At 39.9% G+C, this 16,365-nt stretch overlaps 1 protein-coding gene across 8 annotated transcripts in view; it reads right to left on the reverse strand.

The window, feature by feature from the left end:
• The window catches only part of mcf2lb (mcf.2 cell line derived transforming sequence-like b), a 49,295-nt gene that overhangs the window by 23,798 nt on the left and 9,132 nt on the right, over nt 1-16,365 (reverse strand). For 3 of the 8 annotated variants that reach the window (XM_085435767.1, XM_085435770.1, XM_085435765.1), the window contains exons 2-3: nt 2,099-2,182; nt 910-1,024 (exon numbers count right to left, since the gene is read on the reverse strand). In XM_085435767.1, coding sequence (XP_085291893.1) covers nt 910-1,024; nt 2,099-2,182 — 199 coding nt within the window. Of the gene's footprint in view, nt 1-909; nt 1,025-2,098; nt 2,183-10,581; nt 11,093-14,408; nt 14,631-14,960; nt 15,378-16,365 lie in introns of those variants that run through there. The other 5 variants (XM_085435768.1, XM_085435764.1, XM_085435763.1 and 2 more) reach the window with 4 other exon arrangements.

Here is a 16,365-nt window from a genome sequence, read left to right on the forward strand (position 1 = left end):
TAGGAAAATTAAGCCCATACTGAAATAAAGTTAGCCAAACATTGGCCAACTAACTCTGTATTTACTTCAAGTGATTAAAGCTCCACTGTTAACGGAAGAAAAGCTGTGCTGTGACTAAAGGCCATTGCAGACACATGGATACAGAGACATGCCTCAGTGAGCAAGTGGCCATGTCTCACACACACACACACACACACACACACACACACACACACACACACCCCCCCCCCTCTGGTTAGCTGTATGCATTATTCAGGTTCAACCCGCTAGAATCACTGCTGGTTTCTATTTATACACAATGAGAAATTTCAGGCAGAATGAAGGGAAAGCAGGACATACAAGATGATAAGCTAAATCAAAAAACATAAAAAAAATATCATGATTTAAAGAGCCAGGTATTGATTATAAAAGAAATTTGGAGAAACGGTTGCTCCTGCAAATTTTTTCCTCTTCTCTCGACATCTGCTCTGCCCATGTGGACAAAGACTGAACTGAAGAACACTTATAAAATAAAGTGTCCGCAGGAATCCCAACTGGCCCTCTTCTTTTATACAAAGCTATGAGGTAATTGAGTCTTCCTCTTTGAGCAATTCTAGAGTGAGGCTGTAATAAGTTAACTACTGCCATCTACTGGCAGACTTCATACACTCCTTCCAGTACATCACTATCCTTCCTCTAGTTTCAGTTCAGGTGATCAGCATGAAAACTTCCCTAGTTTGAGCCACTTTCAAAGCCTTTCTATTTTATTACATAATATTTGATACTGTCTGGGCCACATGGTTTATCCATAAACCTGGATATGTTCATCAGCAGTACTTTGTTGCAATGACCGTAGAGAAACCAAGGGAAAGGTGACACAGGGTGAGCGAGATGAGACTTTAATTAGAGGTGAAAAAGTTCAGACTTTACCTTGGGACGCTTGTCAGGTAGGTCAACACGTTGTGAAACTCCTTGTCTGTGATCTCCCCAAATGCAGGGAATTCTGGGAACACAATGATGGGGCTGCCATTATCTCCTCTTCCTCCTAAGAAAAGGAAAACAAGATACACTGAAACTTTCCAGATAAAATAGGGGGTTCTGTAAGAATGCTTTTTGTTTAATAGGACATAAGAATAGAACGAAAAATGCAGTCACAAGGGGGCACTGATGTGAAGACTAGATTGTGATACTGGAGACTGGACAGAAAAAAATACTATATATTCACATAAAAAAATATAGTCTTGTAGGCTCTCGTTCTCTTCAACAGACAATCGGCAAAAAGCCACTGGTTTCATGTAAATACATGTTTTCTCCAATACTGATCTCCAGCACATGATTTAAATGTTGCCTCAGGTGTGAGACTTTGAGACTCAGAGATCATTTACATGAAATAATGACAAAAAATAAATATTCGAGTGTTCTCACTCTCAATAAGACGATGACAAAAGATTATATAACAATTAAAGATGGAAGGATAGTAAAATAATAAAATGATATGAGACAGAGGGATGCTTCAGTGTTTGCACACAGTGAATAACGTTGACAACAACAGTCTCACCACGCGCACGCACGCACGCGCATGCCTGTCCCTGTGTGAAACAGCTGCTCTGTCAGCACTCATGACTAGAATATAAATCTCTGCCTTTTCCTTCCCTCATCACTATAGCAACAGCAAGTGCATGGTCATGGTTTCAACGTCTGCTTAGATCTTTGTCTGCAAAATGTTTTCTCAATTCTGCCACAGCCACAAGGTCGCCTCTTGGACAGGATTTTTGTCACTGTAGGACTTGCTGTAGCTTGAAATGTCTTTAAAATGATGCTAAAAATACACTTTTTTGGAGGTGAAAACATCTAACATGCAGAGGCGGTAAGTCCAAAAATTCCAGGTAACAGTATCAATGAAGCATGGGCCGTAACGTGATAAACCGTGAAGAGGAAACCGATAGAGGGGAAATTTGAATGGCAAATTAAAGCTGTCCTGTTCAGCTGAATTATGAAAAATTTAAGAGGAGTGCTGATCATTGAAAAATAGCAAACAAAATGACAAAGAACCCAGATCCGGTGAAGCAGACAGACAAAACAAAAAGGAAGACAAAAAAAAAAGACATGGCAATTTGACCTGAAAGGAAGGCAAACTTCTTTTGCAGGTCAGGAGTGATGTCAGCAGCGCGGAGAGGACAGCTGTCCAGCTGCATGATCTCATCTGGAGAAAAAAAAGTTACAAAATTATAAGTAGCAATACATCTGAACCGAATACACAAAGTTTAGCAAAGTCTGACAGATTAATTTGAGGATTGTTTAGACTGTCATGGTTCTAAAAATATGTCTACCATCTCTACACATAACTCATTAATAAAACAGTATATTGTGGTGCATTTTCATATATACTTCATTTCACCAAAACGCAGGTTACTTTTGCTGTAAACAAACAGTACTGATATGTTAACAGGCTTTGTCAACAGTTCTTGATCTGCCCATGTGCTCGCCTCATACAGATTAAATTAATCAGATTAAAGGTCATTCCCCCAGTTGGAGATAGAGATTGTAATTATACTGGGGATCAAACTAGAGGTTAGGGAGCCTTGTAGGCTAGACAAGCTGTAACATAATATGCAGAAGTGGAAGGAGATTTTAATCACGCAACAGACAACTTTCCAAAATAATCTTCACCACAAAGCACAGAGAAACAGATTAAATACATATTGAAAAAGCTTTACAGATTCCAGTTTCTGAGCTTTTAACCCTCATGAATATGTATTAAAAGGGACTAAAAACATACTTTATGTCCTCGGTTGGCCTCTCACTACAGTTTGAGTAATCAACTCTTAAATTAACATGTTACTTTCTGCTGAACTATTCTGGTTGCATCACATAAGAGTTTCGGTGTTCTTTTCAACACTTCTCAATGATTTGAAGCAGAAGGGGCTCAACAGGGAAACTTACTTTGGTGCAATCATGAATTAAGACTCTGGCTGAAGTGGCAGGGTCGCTTACTGATGTTGGCACAGGCTGCTGTGATGAAGAGGGCAAAACTCTAGCAACACTCACAGCTGATTTGGACTACTGCGGTGAATGCTGTAGGGGTCATGACTGCCTGGTATTTTATATGCAATGGAAACTATACAATAACAACTGCCCAGAGCTCAACTTGAAACTGATAGTCATACATTATATACATACAATAAAAAAAATGAACATCACTCACTCCCACTGTTAAGACATGTAAACTAAGCCACCTCCACAGCATCCATAAAAAAGCAGTACTCTACTGTAATCCATACATATCATTCACATGTTTCTATATCAAAGATCTAAACAAGCTCTGAGCTTTGTTGTGTTTTATTTAAAAAAGTTTTTTATTGGTTTTGAGCAGGGAAAACAAGCAGAGAAAATGTGGCACTGCTGTAATGAACTCTGTGCCATTTGCTATTACAGTTTGGTATTTAATTATTTATGCTGAGATGTGTTTTATGTGACGAGCTCAATAATATAAGTGTTACACTTGCCCCAGTGTACCAGTACATCTGTCATCCTGTCATTAACTTTCTACAGTTACATTTAAGCTTCAGATTTATTCCTAGTGCTGATTGGCTGCAGAAGTTTCACCTTCGCTCATATAAAACCCAAGAAGCTGGAGCTTCTGCTCCCTCACCTCCATCAGCACAGGCATTATTCCTGTGTTACTTTTGCAGTTGTGTTTATTATTTATTAATTATGAGTTGAGTAGAAAGTTAGTGGCAATCCTTTTTTCAGTTGTGGTTCGATTAATTTGGGGAAGAAGCTTGAATCAGATGTGTGGTTGTTTCTGGGTTTTCTTTCTCTTGCAGCAGCGTTCTGGCATCTTTTACATCAGGTTCTTTTGAGCCATGGATTTAAGGTCCATAATGAGACCTAATAATTTAATTTAAAAACAGAACATGGGCAAATCTGAAGCACCACTCTATTTAGTTCCTACAGAAACATTCATGTTCACTAAGCTATCCAGGAACAGAAATCTGTATTATATTGAGCCAAAAGAGAGAAAGAACATTTATTTGTGCCATCAAGTTTCTAGGAGGGGAGTTTCCTGTAAATATGGATGTGAACACAGACATACTGCTTAAGATAAGACTGAAGAGCAATATTGACTTTTGGTATCAGTCTGACTTTGTTTGCTTCATTTTCCTAAAGCACATAATTCACACTGGATTCACATGTTATTGTTTCACTGTATCAAAAGTATTATTTTATTCCCTCATCATTATGATCTTTTCTTTGAAAAGGACATTAGTGGGGCCTCTGTGGATCGGGCTTGCTCTGGCACACCTCCTGGTTGCTTGACTGCGTTGGGATCTGTAAAGTCTGCAAGCCCAGGCTCTTCTTTATTTTGTGATGTGGCAGTGTCCTGACTGGAGACTGCCACTGGTCTGATGCGCTATATCTGCAATCGATCATTGGTTTTAATGTTGTGGCTATACTGCAAGCTGTTATGCTTCTTTTGATATCTATAGCAAGAGTCCATCCATAAACATACATAAGGAAGAGGGTGCCTAAAAAATATACGCATGGAAATTATTAGAACTTAAGAGAGACAACATAACGGTAAATTAAATGGTTTGTTAAGCTCATCCTAGCAAACTCAAGACTTGGTAAGCTGACAAACATTAGACTCTAGACTCTACATGCACACACGAAACATTCAGAAGAAACCCAATGTATAGAGAAATATACAGAAAAGTCAGACGAATAGAGTCTGTCCCCAGAACCATACCTGTGTCCATGATATTCGCCAGAACAAAGCATAGACAAGATATGACCTGGTGCTTTCAGTCCATCATACAGTAATCCTCATTGTTAACCATAGTGTTCCCTTCTTTGCTGTGCATTTTAGGTGACTAACACCCTCCCTTTATGCAAACACTTGTCTTAGTGTAGCTTAAACAAACCAAAGTCTTAGTGTCACTCTTTGTTTGACAACAGGTCATATCAGGTTACTTGGCCTTTGGGTATTACCACCATCATTATCAGAGAGTTAGTGTAGTGGGAAACAAAAACATGTCACTCTCTTCCCTTTTCAAACAAAGCAACACACACATATACACTGTTTAGTGATAAGACTCATTTAAATGTGCAGTCTTCGTCTGTCCTTTGAATCTGTTTTGCTCCCAGCTGTTGGCAGGGAAGCCCGAGGACTATTGTAACATTTATTGAGAAAAGGAACATATATATGTACACTAACTAGCAGTACAATAGGTGTTTCCTTTTTTACTAATAAGGACAAGACTGCAATATTCTTTTTAATCCAGGAAGTCAGACTGTTATAAATGGCTCCCTTGGTGTGTACAAACATGATCGGTGCGATCGTGGCTCAAGAGTTGGGAGTTTATCTTGTGATCGGAAGGTTGCCGGTTCGAGCCCCGGCTCAGACAGTCTCGGTCGTTGTGTCCCTGGGCAAGACACTTCACCTACTGGTGACGGCCAGAGGGGCCGATGGCGCGATATGGCAACCTTGCTTCTGTCAGTCTGCCCCAGGGCAGCTGTAGCTTGCCTCCACCAGTGTGTGAATGAATAGTGGAATTGTAAAGCGCTATATAAATGCAATCCATTATTATTATATAAAAAGTCATCATGCCACTATATCTCAAAAAGAAGCAATCTTTCAGGTAATCACATTGCTGCAATTGTATCTAATGATATAGCTTAAATACTTTAAAATTTGTTTAAATGTTGGGTACTGCAGGATGTGCCAAAGCCTACAAAGACTTGAAAAACCTGGAAGCTATTCTAGTGGTAATTCGATTTTAAGTCAACATACTAAATACAAGTACAGGTGACTTAAATGTATGATAATGCTTTGATGAAACAAGTTTCTAACGTATTTCATGTTAGTATTGACAACAGATATGGCAGATGGCATAACAGATCTTGATAAAATAACATAATAAGATCATGTAAACATGTTGATATATTAGTTTAAAAGCACCCGAAATAAATGGATGACATGTATTTATTCATTTCTCACATGCTTCACCTGTATATGTCATGAATATACCTGCAAACTGTTGCTTTCTTTTTCTCCTGTCCATATGTAAGCTAATATTGTTTTAACACATTAAACCCCCCCCACTATTTTACACAAAATATGCTTTTTCATAGTGTAGTGGAATATGTCCTTTTAAAGAAAACAATAATAACAATAAACTGTTACAATTGCCCCCAATAGATTGTCACAGCCAGGGGGAGCCGACGGCGTGTAGCGTGAAAAAGAGACGAAACTGCATTTCAAACAAAAAGCGAGCCGTTTATTCAGGCTGATTAAACCTGAATACAAAAGGCAAATAAGGGCAAAAACTGAACTAAAACCTAAACTCGGGAAACTACACTGTGGTTATTATGATTAAACTATAATAACTATGACTACAGACAGGAACATGACTCTGAGCAGGAACATGCAAATAACTATGATGAAAAAACATGAACTGAGCAGAATCATGAAAAACTCTTAACCTGACGTGACGCAGAAGGAATTAACACCGACGACTTGACGCTGAACAAAGAAAGACAGTGGACTTAAATACATCCAGGAGGTGATCAGGGGAAGTGGAAACACATGGGGAAACAGCTGACACAAATGAACATAGTGACGTTACAGGGAGGAGTAAAATTAAACACACTGAACAAAGAATCACAAGACAAACAGGAAAAAACAAAACGTGAAACATGTGACATAACACCGGCTAGACAACATGAAGCACACAGACAAGAAATTCATGAGAGTAACACAGAAGACTTAGGAGAAACATAAACGAAACGAAACTCAAGGCAAACACATGATAATCCTAGATCTTAACATCCTTTCAATATAACATAATAAATCACAAATGCAAAAATAAACAAAATTCTGGGTCACAGACACAGCCACAACAGTACATTAAAATCCTGGGTTCTAGTTACGAACACCTATGTTATAATGGGCTGTTGATGTAAATTTTTAACACAGGGATAGAACTGATGTGTCACTGTGACCCACTAAAGGGTCACAGTGCATGCATCTTTTTAAAGTTCTGTGTATAAACTAAAAATGCAAGGCACATGCAAGCCAAGAAAAGAACACGTGGTCAGTTTAAAACAGCCCAACAATGAAAGATAATGTGACATTTCAAACACCAAGAACTGCTCTTCACCAGATTTTCAAAATGTTTTGTACTATGAATGATTGCGTAGAGTGATATTGGCTTAATCATATTGTGTTTGACTATAACTGTGATCTAGCAAAAAGTAAACATATCAATGCCGTCAGTAATTTTCAGATGTTAAGATTTTTGATACACACTGGCCTTCTTCCAAGCTGTTAAGAGGAGTTAGGAGAAAGCAGCATTAAACAAACTCGAAAAAAAGTCATTTAAGAAATCAATCAGTAACAAAGCGGCCAAGAAAATAGGCTTTCAGCATTGTTTTTATAGCCACCTTATGTGTAAGAAACCAAATTAGCAATAAAGGGAGTGCACGTCAATGGCATGACCTCTGTGAAGCCTATCACACGTGGTCCTGTACAGCCTCTGTTTACTGTAGCAGGTGGTTTTAAATCTTGCATGACAGCTGGAGACCTCTGAGGTGGACTCCAAGATTACACTAATCTGCCACATCCAGACTGACGCATGTGTCCGAAGTTCAGTAAAGTGTACATTTCAAAAGCAAAAACCTGACCCAGTCCCCATCATCAGTCAAATAATCGGACTCATAATCTCCTTCACTACATGTTTCTGTAGCACTAAGCTTGGACAAATTTATTGTACATTACCCTCCTAAATGTAGGTGTGCAGACCATACTGATCACATACTGACTGATTGAACCTCAGTTTGTTTTAGTAAAAATCCTCTTTTCTTTGAACTGACTTAGTTTTGTCCCTTCAACGCTTTTAAGGCCAAGCAATAATAAAGGTTCTCTACTGACTGACCCCTACAGATGTTAATCGGAACAAAAACTCTTTTCCTCTTTTCTCTCAAATTAACCTCAAGCAAGGGTGTCGCCCACAAATGGCTTTTTAATAAAAGAAACCAAGCAAGTGGATATAGGCTCAGATAAATGACCATATCTGATGTTCGTAACTTGGTAAAGCAGTGTTGTTACGTCGATAATGGCCAGCAGTGCCTGAGGTCATTGGACACAAAGCTGCATGAGGCTAGCCATCTGGAAAGCTCTCACAGGTGCTCGCAAGCTTCTAATGTGCTCAAGTTCACACAGAAACCTCCAAGAGTTTCCACTTTCTGACCTGCCCAACCACACCTTGCACCCAGAATCTCCCACGCAGATCAAATCAAACGCCGGCCCCGACCCAGGCCAGCAATAGCTGCACTGTTTAGAGAAAGGGGCTATTCGGTTACCGAAAAGTCTCCCCCTGAATATCCGATCTGGCTCCTTTTTAACAGCTTTTTTGTTTTGATTTGTTAACATAACCTTATGCATGGTTACTTTCTATTATGCATTATTATTATTACACATTTTTATTAGAGTCTTCACACCAATTGTATCTCCTATAGCCCTTACTCTACAAATCGTAATTTTCTCACATGCTTGCATAAACTATTGCCACATGCACAATGCTAAAATCCCTCTGGCTGTGAATTGAAACAGTATCAGATACTACAAGACACTGAAACTATGACGTTTTTTTTTTTTCCAGTCTGTCTTTCTTTGTATTTTCTCTCCTCAGAGTATCTGTGGTGTCAAAACAACCTAAAGCGAGACAAAGATGTACGTGTAAAAGAGCACTCTTTACATTAAGATGACCGAGATGCTATTATTAGAGCATTCTGATCTTTAGTGATACAGTAACTATGTCTGTTACAAAAAATATTCCCTCTAAATAATTTTCAAGCAATTTCAACATTCCCTGTATACTCACATACAGACACACAATCACATACCACCTGCTGGGTGAGGCGCTAATGTTCTTTAGAAAGCTTAACGACTGGGATTAGCGACCACTCACGTACACGTTTGTGGGCAACTGGTCAAACTTTAGTGGGTCACAGTGACACACCTGGACTGCCTGCCACTACTGACACAGATTAAGCAGGAGTAGACGAGAGGAAAGAAATCCTGGATTGACAGGCCCACGTGACTGACACACACACGCACATGCAACAAAACAAACTGCCTATTTTCTTGTTAATTTATATGGTTAAGAAATTGCTTCATTCACCAGAGCTGTTTACTTGACCCACTCCCTCAATGTGATCTTATAGTAATGTACTCAAAAAATATAACATTTAAATAATTAACAGTTGGGATCAGGAAGGGGCAGGAAGCGGAGCAGTGGGGGTCTGGGTGGGCAACAAGAGGGAATAAGGTGCTTAAGGGGTCATGAAGGAGGAGGAGTAGCAGAGATAAAGCAAATGGTTGGAGGAATGCAAGGGGTGATATTTACCCCTGGAAAAAGAACAAAACAAAAAACCCCTATCTTATCTCATTGTGACTTACAGTGAAGGGACTTGATGGTTTTTTGGAACATTTTGCTGTTATAGTTTTGCTGATATAGGCTCACTTGTCCCCACTGGAGAAATGTTTGCTGCAATTCACTGCAAACTGAGACTTCATGTTAGAATGAAGCATTTCCATCCTACTGGGTTTGGGTTCCTATACAGCATTCCCATTAATAAGATACAAGAGGTCACTAAGTTTATTAGTATAAAAAAGCAAATAAATTGCTCTTTGAGTATATCGGATTTTGTTCATAAGCAAGGAAAGAGTGGAACAGGAGACTGACAGATGGATTGGTGCAGCGTCTGCAGTGATGCAGAAGCTGCACCGGTCTGATGTGGAGAAGAGAGACCTGAATGTGAAAGCTACGCTGTCAATCTACTGGTCGATCTATGTTCCTACCCTCGCCCTTGGCTATGTAGGTAGTGAACAAAAGAAAATGATAGTAGCAACAGAGCTTCAGCTGAAGGTCTTAGAAAAAGGATGAAAAGCTGTCGTTCCTCCACTTCAAAAGCAGCCAGGTGATGTGATTTGGGCTCCCGTTTACTCCAAAGTGACTTTTTTTGTGGGCATATGCAAACTGGTTAGTTTGAAGTGGTGTCTGGACATAAATGGCAGAAAGCTGGATGCATAGAAAATTGAATAGTAGTATGGTTCAATCCCTTCAGAAGATTTACAGAATCTTCAAATATCTCTGTCAGCTTGCACTGTTGCTGCTTGTGGTGGCTCAGCACCTAATCGCGATTTCTTTGGTCAAATGATTTACTGGGTTTACATTGTGATGTCAGTCATTTCTGGCCCTTGTCCAAATTCAGTGCTGTCATGCTCTCTGAACCTCTGGTATTTTTTTTTTTTAGAGAGAACTAAATATTAGCCTTTCTTTTCTTATCAAAGGTGACACTCCAGAAGAAAAAGAAGGGAGAGGAACTACTTTCTCAGACCATGGATGAACTGAGGCCTGCACAAACACACAGTATAAGAAAAATAAGAATTATTTGAAAGTTCAAGAATGAAAATATCATGTCTTAATGATTACAAGATACCCCCTTGAAGATATGAGAGCCATTACTTAAACTGCTGTTAATGTAATACAACAATAAAAAAAGAAAGAGGATGAAGAATGAATAGGTATAACTTACCACATAACCAGTTGCAACGGCAAGAAAATCTGTAGTAACTTTCCACCTCCTCAATAGTGAGCCGGACATGAACCCCAATTTCCTCCCTTGGCCCCAAAAATGCATCCAATACTTCCTCTACCATTTCCTCTTTGCTCCTCTGATCTTCCATATCCATGTTTGCATTTTCATCAGTCTCTCCAATCTCCTTTGATGTGTAATACGCCTCAATCTCAGCTGCCCTTCCCTCTTTCATGTCTTCAACCACAACCAGAGAATCTGTGTGTCCTTTAATTACACACCAGTCCACTTCCTCACTGTCAGAGCACTCCTGTGAGCCTGGACTCACCTGTCCAGCTAGAGTCACCTCTGAGTCCATTTCCAAGCAAAACCCAGGATCTAGCTCAACCTCGATGTCTGCATCCATCAAGGAGCCCAAATCTGCTATCTCCTCTCTTCCCATCTTCCTGTCCCAGTCTATGTCTCCTTCACTTCTTTTCTCCAGCATTTCTTCCATGTAGCTTCACAAACAATATCACAACAACAATTTCCCTCTCATCCTGACTCTACCTTTTGCCAGACACTACATTTAACCTCTTGGTCAGGCTGCAGGTGCTCTACAGCCCACAGACGCAGTAACTGAGAGGACTTCCTATTGCAACCTCAGGTTACCTTCCCTGTATACAAAAGCTACAGTGTACTGCTAGACCCCACCCTCTCTCCTGGTCCAACTACCTTTATACCTCCCCTAAGAGGACAGTTATCTAACTAGCTAAAACGCCTCCAACTTTACATAGCTGACAGTCTGACCAATAAAAAGGAAGTAGTCATGCCTCTTCATGACTAATCAAGAATAGGGAAATAGGTTCTACATTAAGCTGCTGTGCGTCACTTTGGTTATTAAAGGTACTGCAGCTTCCACTGCTCATTTACCTATGGCAACAAAACTCGCGATCCGCGTCTGCCTTATCTCAGGAAATGTGGACTAAAAATACAAAGCCTCCATTCTGACCAACCCATTCAAAGACATCCCCATTTAACCATTCACTGACTCGATCCATTCAAAGCCTCTATTCTTGTTTACTCCGCTCAAAAGACCCCATTCTTACAAACTTACTGAAAGACTTAATTCTAAGGAGACCTCTCAAAGAAAGACGCTGTCTCTTAATACAAAGTGGCAATTTAGATTCCATTACAGTGAGTTGTTCAAAAGATACATTTCAGTTAAAAAAAGGCTAATAGACTTGATTCTTTGTCTCCTAATTCAGCCAATATCTATTAAACGAAGATGCAGTGGTGCTAAATGGCTTGGGGAACATATACCTGTGTAAAGTGTGTGCAGCTTGCCTCTGCATCGGTGTGTTTGTGTGTTTAACGTGGGCATTTGCTTTATGACCAAGGGCATGCAGGTTATCAGTGCCATAAACTTTATAAGTTCAAAGCTAAAGCCACTAGACTGGAAAACTATGCAGCTTAAAGTGAGCAAGATAGTCAAACAAGGCACAGTCCATCAAATCAGCTTACAGAGTCAGTCGAATAAATGAAAACACGCTGCATAAAACTGTTAACACACACACACACACACACACACACAACCCCCATTTTGGGTAAATCTTTGTTTCCACCACATCACACAGGTGTTCTACTGGGCTGAGATCTGGTGACTGTGGATACCCCTTGAGTAAACTGAACTCACTGTCATGTTCAAGGAAGCAGTTTGAGATGATTTGTGAGATAGTAGGTTAACCTTCTGGGAGCAGCCATCAGAAGATGTGGCCCTTTGCATGTCCTTCCTTGCTCTCTCTCCCCTCCTTTTTGCTCGAAAAAGGCTCAACTTTTTGTGAGCCCATGCAGACTGTAACCTCGGCTTCCTGTTCTTAGCTGGGAGGAATAGCCCCTAGCGTGGTCTTCTGTTGTAGTCCATCTGCATTAAGGTTTGACATGTTCAGAGATGCTCTTCTGAGATCAACACAGCATTTTCACACAGAACTGCTGCTCTCTGCATATTTCCTTTCTTTTGGATCATTCCCTAGAGATGATTTTATGGAAGAATCCCAGTAAATCAGTAGTTTCTGAAACACTTGGACCAGCCTTTTTGGCTACTTTCTTCCTTATTTTTTGCACAAGGCAAATTTCTTTAAACGTTTCACATCTGTATATTTAGAACAGGGCAATTTAATGCCTGTGTGATGGATGCATGCAACCACACAACTGAGATACTTAGGTAATATTCATTTGGTCTTTTGTCTTATGTTTACGTTATGCTCTAAAGTTTCTGTGATCATAAGTTAACTAATTTGATATTTTGAGTTTACCTGTAATGCATGACAGCACTAAGCTATAGCCCAAATGTTGGCATAGACTTTGCTTTGCATTGTTTGTTATTTTATATAGGCATGTTATATTGATTATATTTCTACTCTTTCTGAGTTACCTGACCTCCGCTCCAGTCCTTCCTGGTTTGGCTGAAAGAGGAGGCTGAGGGTGGAGCTGGTTTAAATGCAGAAGCCAATAAAGTGGACTGGACCATCTATTGTGATCATGCAGGGGGAATGGGGTTCTTCTTGAATGATGGTTATCTGTTATCTCTTTAGTTTTCACCTTTGGTTTATATAATGGTTTATTCATTTGCTATATAACTGGAGCTGTTTCTCATTTGGGCAGGTCAGTTTGTTGAGTTATGTTTTTGTTAAGTGATTTTTGAGTAGCAGTCTGTTAAGTTAACCTCTTTTATGGGCCCACTTGGTTCTTAAAAACGTTATTTTTTGTTATTTTGAATTTTTGTAATCATCTTGTCCTTTTTGGGGGTATAATAAACCCATTTTTTGAAGATTATATTTGTGCCTGTGTGTTCCTGGCTGCTTGGATCATGACAGCCTGGAATAATGATTTACTCTGGTTTTCTGCTCCATTGTTAATATTCTGTAAAGTTTTACCAATAATAATGTATATGGACTCATTTCTCTTATATTATTATGTGCACATATCCTAGATTATATTTTTATATTTTATACCTTTAGATTAATTTATTATTGAGCAATTGTGCAATGTGATGGCGAGTAAATGCATTGAAATTTCATTCTGATGTAAACTAACTGGTGTATGTATTCTAATGCTCAGTTTGAATTTTAGCAGGTCATCTTGATCAAGTCTACATGTCTAAATGCTGCCAACTCTGCACATGTAGGCACATAGATTAAATATTTGCATCAATGAGCAGTTCTTATAAAGTGGCCGATTAGCATACTTCTGTATACAGTTTCACTGTCTACAAATGTTATTATAAAGGCTGCGACAACTGTGCAAAAATCACTTTGATCAACAAGAAGAGCGAAGAACTGGAAGACTATGAGTTACTTGCAAATGCAAGAAATCACACAAAACTACTACACCAAAATATTTGCTAATCTTTTCTCCTGAGAATTTTCCATGGTGTCAGAGTTAATAGTCTCAGTCTACAAAACATAACATCTAAAAAACAGAAATCCCTCTCTCAAATTCTCCTCATGGCTAATGACTTAAACAGAGCTGGGAGGACAGGAAATGAAAACCTTCCTCCGAAATCTCATAGCTTCAGGTACAGACAAAAATGCACATACTGTATGTTCAGATCATGCACATTGTGCATAAAGTATATGCACAAATTGTATACGTAGAAGTAAAACCTACAGCAAGCACTGCATGAATATCTAACAAAATCACAAAGAGAAACATGAGAAACAAGAATATGAAGACTACAAAAGGTTTTAAAATATTTATATAGACAGTCAGCAGGAGAATCGCTGAAAACAGCTGCTTTCTATATGTCCCAGATAAAGAAAAACGCTGAAAAAAGACCCCTGACTCACATGGCTTAAGCGGGACCATTGGCATCCCACTATCCCACTGAGAAACACTCTTCTTGGTTTTCTTCACCATTTCTTTTCTTGCTGTGTGTTAGTAAAAGTGGCAACAATCTGGCTGAGACGACACCAAACTGTTAGCTCAGCAGCTTTAATCAGCATTCCTTTGCACCAGCTCTTCTGCTGCTCTGTGCTGCAGTTTCTGCATCTGCTGAAGAATTTTTCACTGCTTCTATGGAAAAATGTCAGTGCAGCTGCCGAGATGTGCATGTTGGATACTGAAGCAGCTGATTAAGCTGCGCAGTCATGCACTCACACACAAAATGTTATACACATCAAGACACAGAAACAGCCCAGCAGAGGGGGTGGGGGCAAGGGAAGCCCACAGGAAACACTGTATGTGAGTCTCTGGGCGCGATGCCCTACATACTCTAGCCAGAGCTTCAATGAAAAATATATTATGCGCAAATACACACACAGGCACAAAAAGTTGCGAGTATACGTGCACACATGCACACTCACTCTCACACAGAATACACTCTTTTTTCTCAGTCCTACCATCCCAGGCTCTCCAGGAGTTCTTGCGGCTGGCAGGGCTGAAAGGGAAAGCCGAGCCCAGTCCAGAGAATTCCAAGTTCTGCATAAGATGACTGAGGCGGTTCATGATCCGGAACGATGCCTCACCGCCCTCCCGAAGAAACTCATGGAGAGACATTAGAGCTGGCTGCTGGTCTCACCCCTCTAAAACAAACTTTGTCATCCAGAGAGAGAGACCCCTCGCTGCACTTTTTAAAGCTTTGACAGACTCCAAAGCATAATTCCCAAATGCTGACATGGGAAGGATCCTTCTTTTAATGTGCCAGGTTACTCAGGATTACAAAGAGATGCTCTCACACGTGTTCCTGTGCGTAGATGTTTGCAGTGGCTACATATAAGATAAGCCTACTGTCCTCTGCAGAGCCACATTGAGGACTCAAGGCAAGCGCACAGTGCAAAGCTTGCAGAATCACAAACAGCTGAGTCACTGTCTGCATAAACTCTGAAACAAACACTGCTCACACTAGAGGTGAGAACAAGCCCAGGTCCCTTCACACACATTCGCACACAGACCCCTAGTACACACACACATCGTCAGTGGAACTATTGACAACTGAGAGAAGCAATGCTTTCCAAGGAAGGACAAGAGGGGAGGAGGGTGGAAGGCAGCAGAAGCAGAGGGCAGCCGGCAGAGCATAAATCCCCTTCTGCTGTTTAGGCTAATTATACTCCTCTGCTCCTGAACTAATCTACCCTTTCTTTCCCTCTATCTCACAGGATTCCTCCATGCATTAAATTCACAGTGCAAAAAACTACTGCGCTAAAGCCAATCACCTGTAAGACTTAAAAAACAAAAAACCCAGCAAAAAAAACAAGAAAAAACCCCATAAACTTTATGGCAACAGTTAAAAAGTTTCTTGTTACTATGTTGCCTGAAACCGAGGAGGAGCAAACCCAGTGGAGAGGAGGTTGCTTATTGGCAGGCTTGGGTTTATTTGTGGGTTTTGTGTGAGTGTTTGGCTGGCAAGCAAAAAGGCAGCTTGCACTTTATAGGCTTAGAATAGAGATGAGAGGGGAGATGCACTCTCTCACATACCAATGAGGCACCTACAGCGGATGGGACACACAACTTCAGCTTGCTATTCAGTGACATTGTGATGGACCGAGTTGAAAAACAGGAGTCGTCCCAGGAATTATTAAAAAAATATGGTTTTCATTTATTTAACCCCCCAAAATTATATTTACAAAAGTAATAAATGTTGAGCTCATAAAAGAGGTCAAAGAAACAAAACTGAACTCAGGCAACGACTGCAAACAACAAACCAAATGACTGAGGGGGTAACAAACAAACACAATCATAAATCACAACACAATGCAGTACAATCTAGTTTGTTAATAAACTAAACACTAAAGAAGAAAATCAAAA

The sequence above is a fragment of the Copadichromis virginalis genome, linkage group LG16 (genome assembly GCF_057382275.1).
Source record: "Copadichromis virginalis isolate Kocher_CV1m ecotype Utaka linkage group LG16, C_Virginalis_male_GT1.1, whole genome shotgun sequence".
Classification (NCBI taxonomy): Eukaryota; Metazoa; Chordata; class Actinopteri; order Cichliformes; family Cichlidae; genus Copadichromis; species Copadichromis virginalis.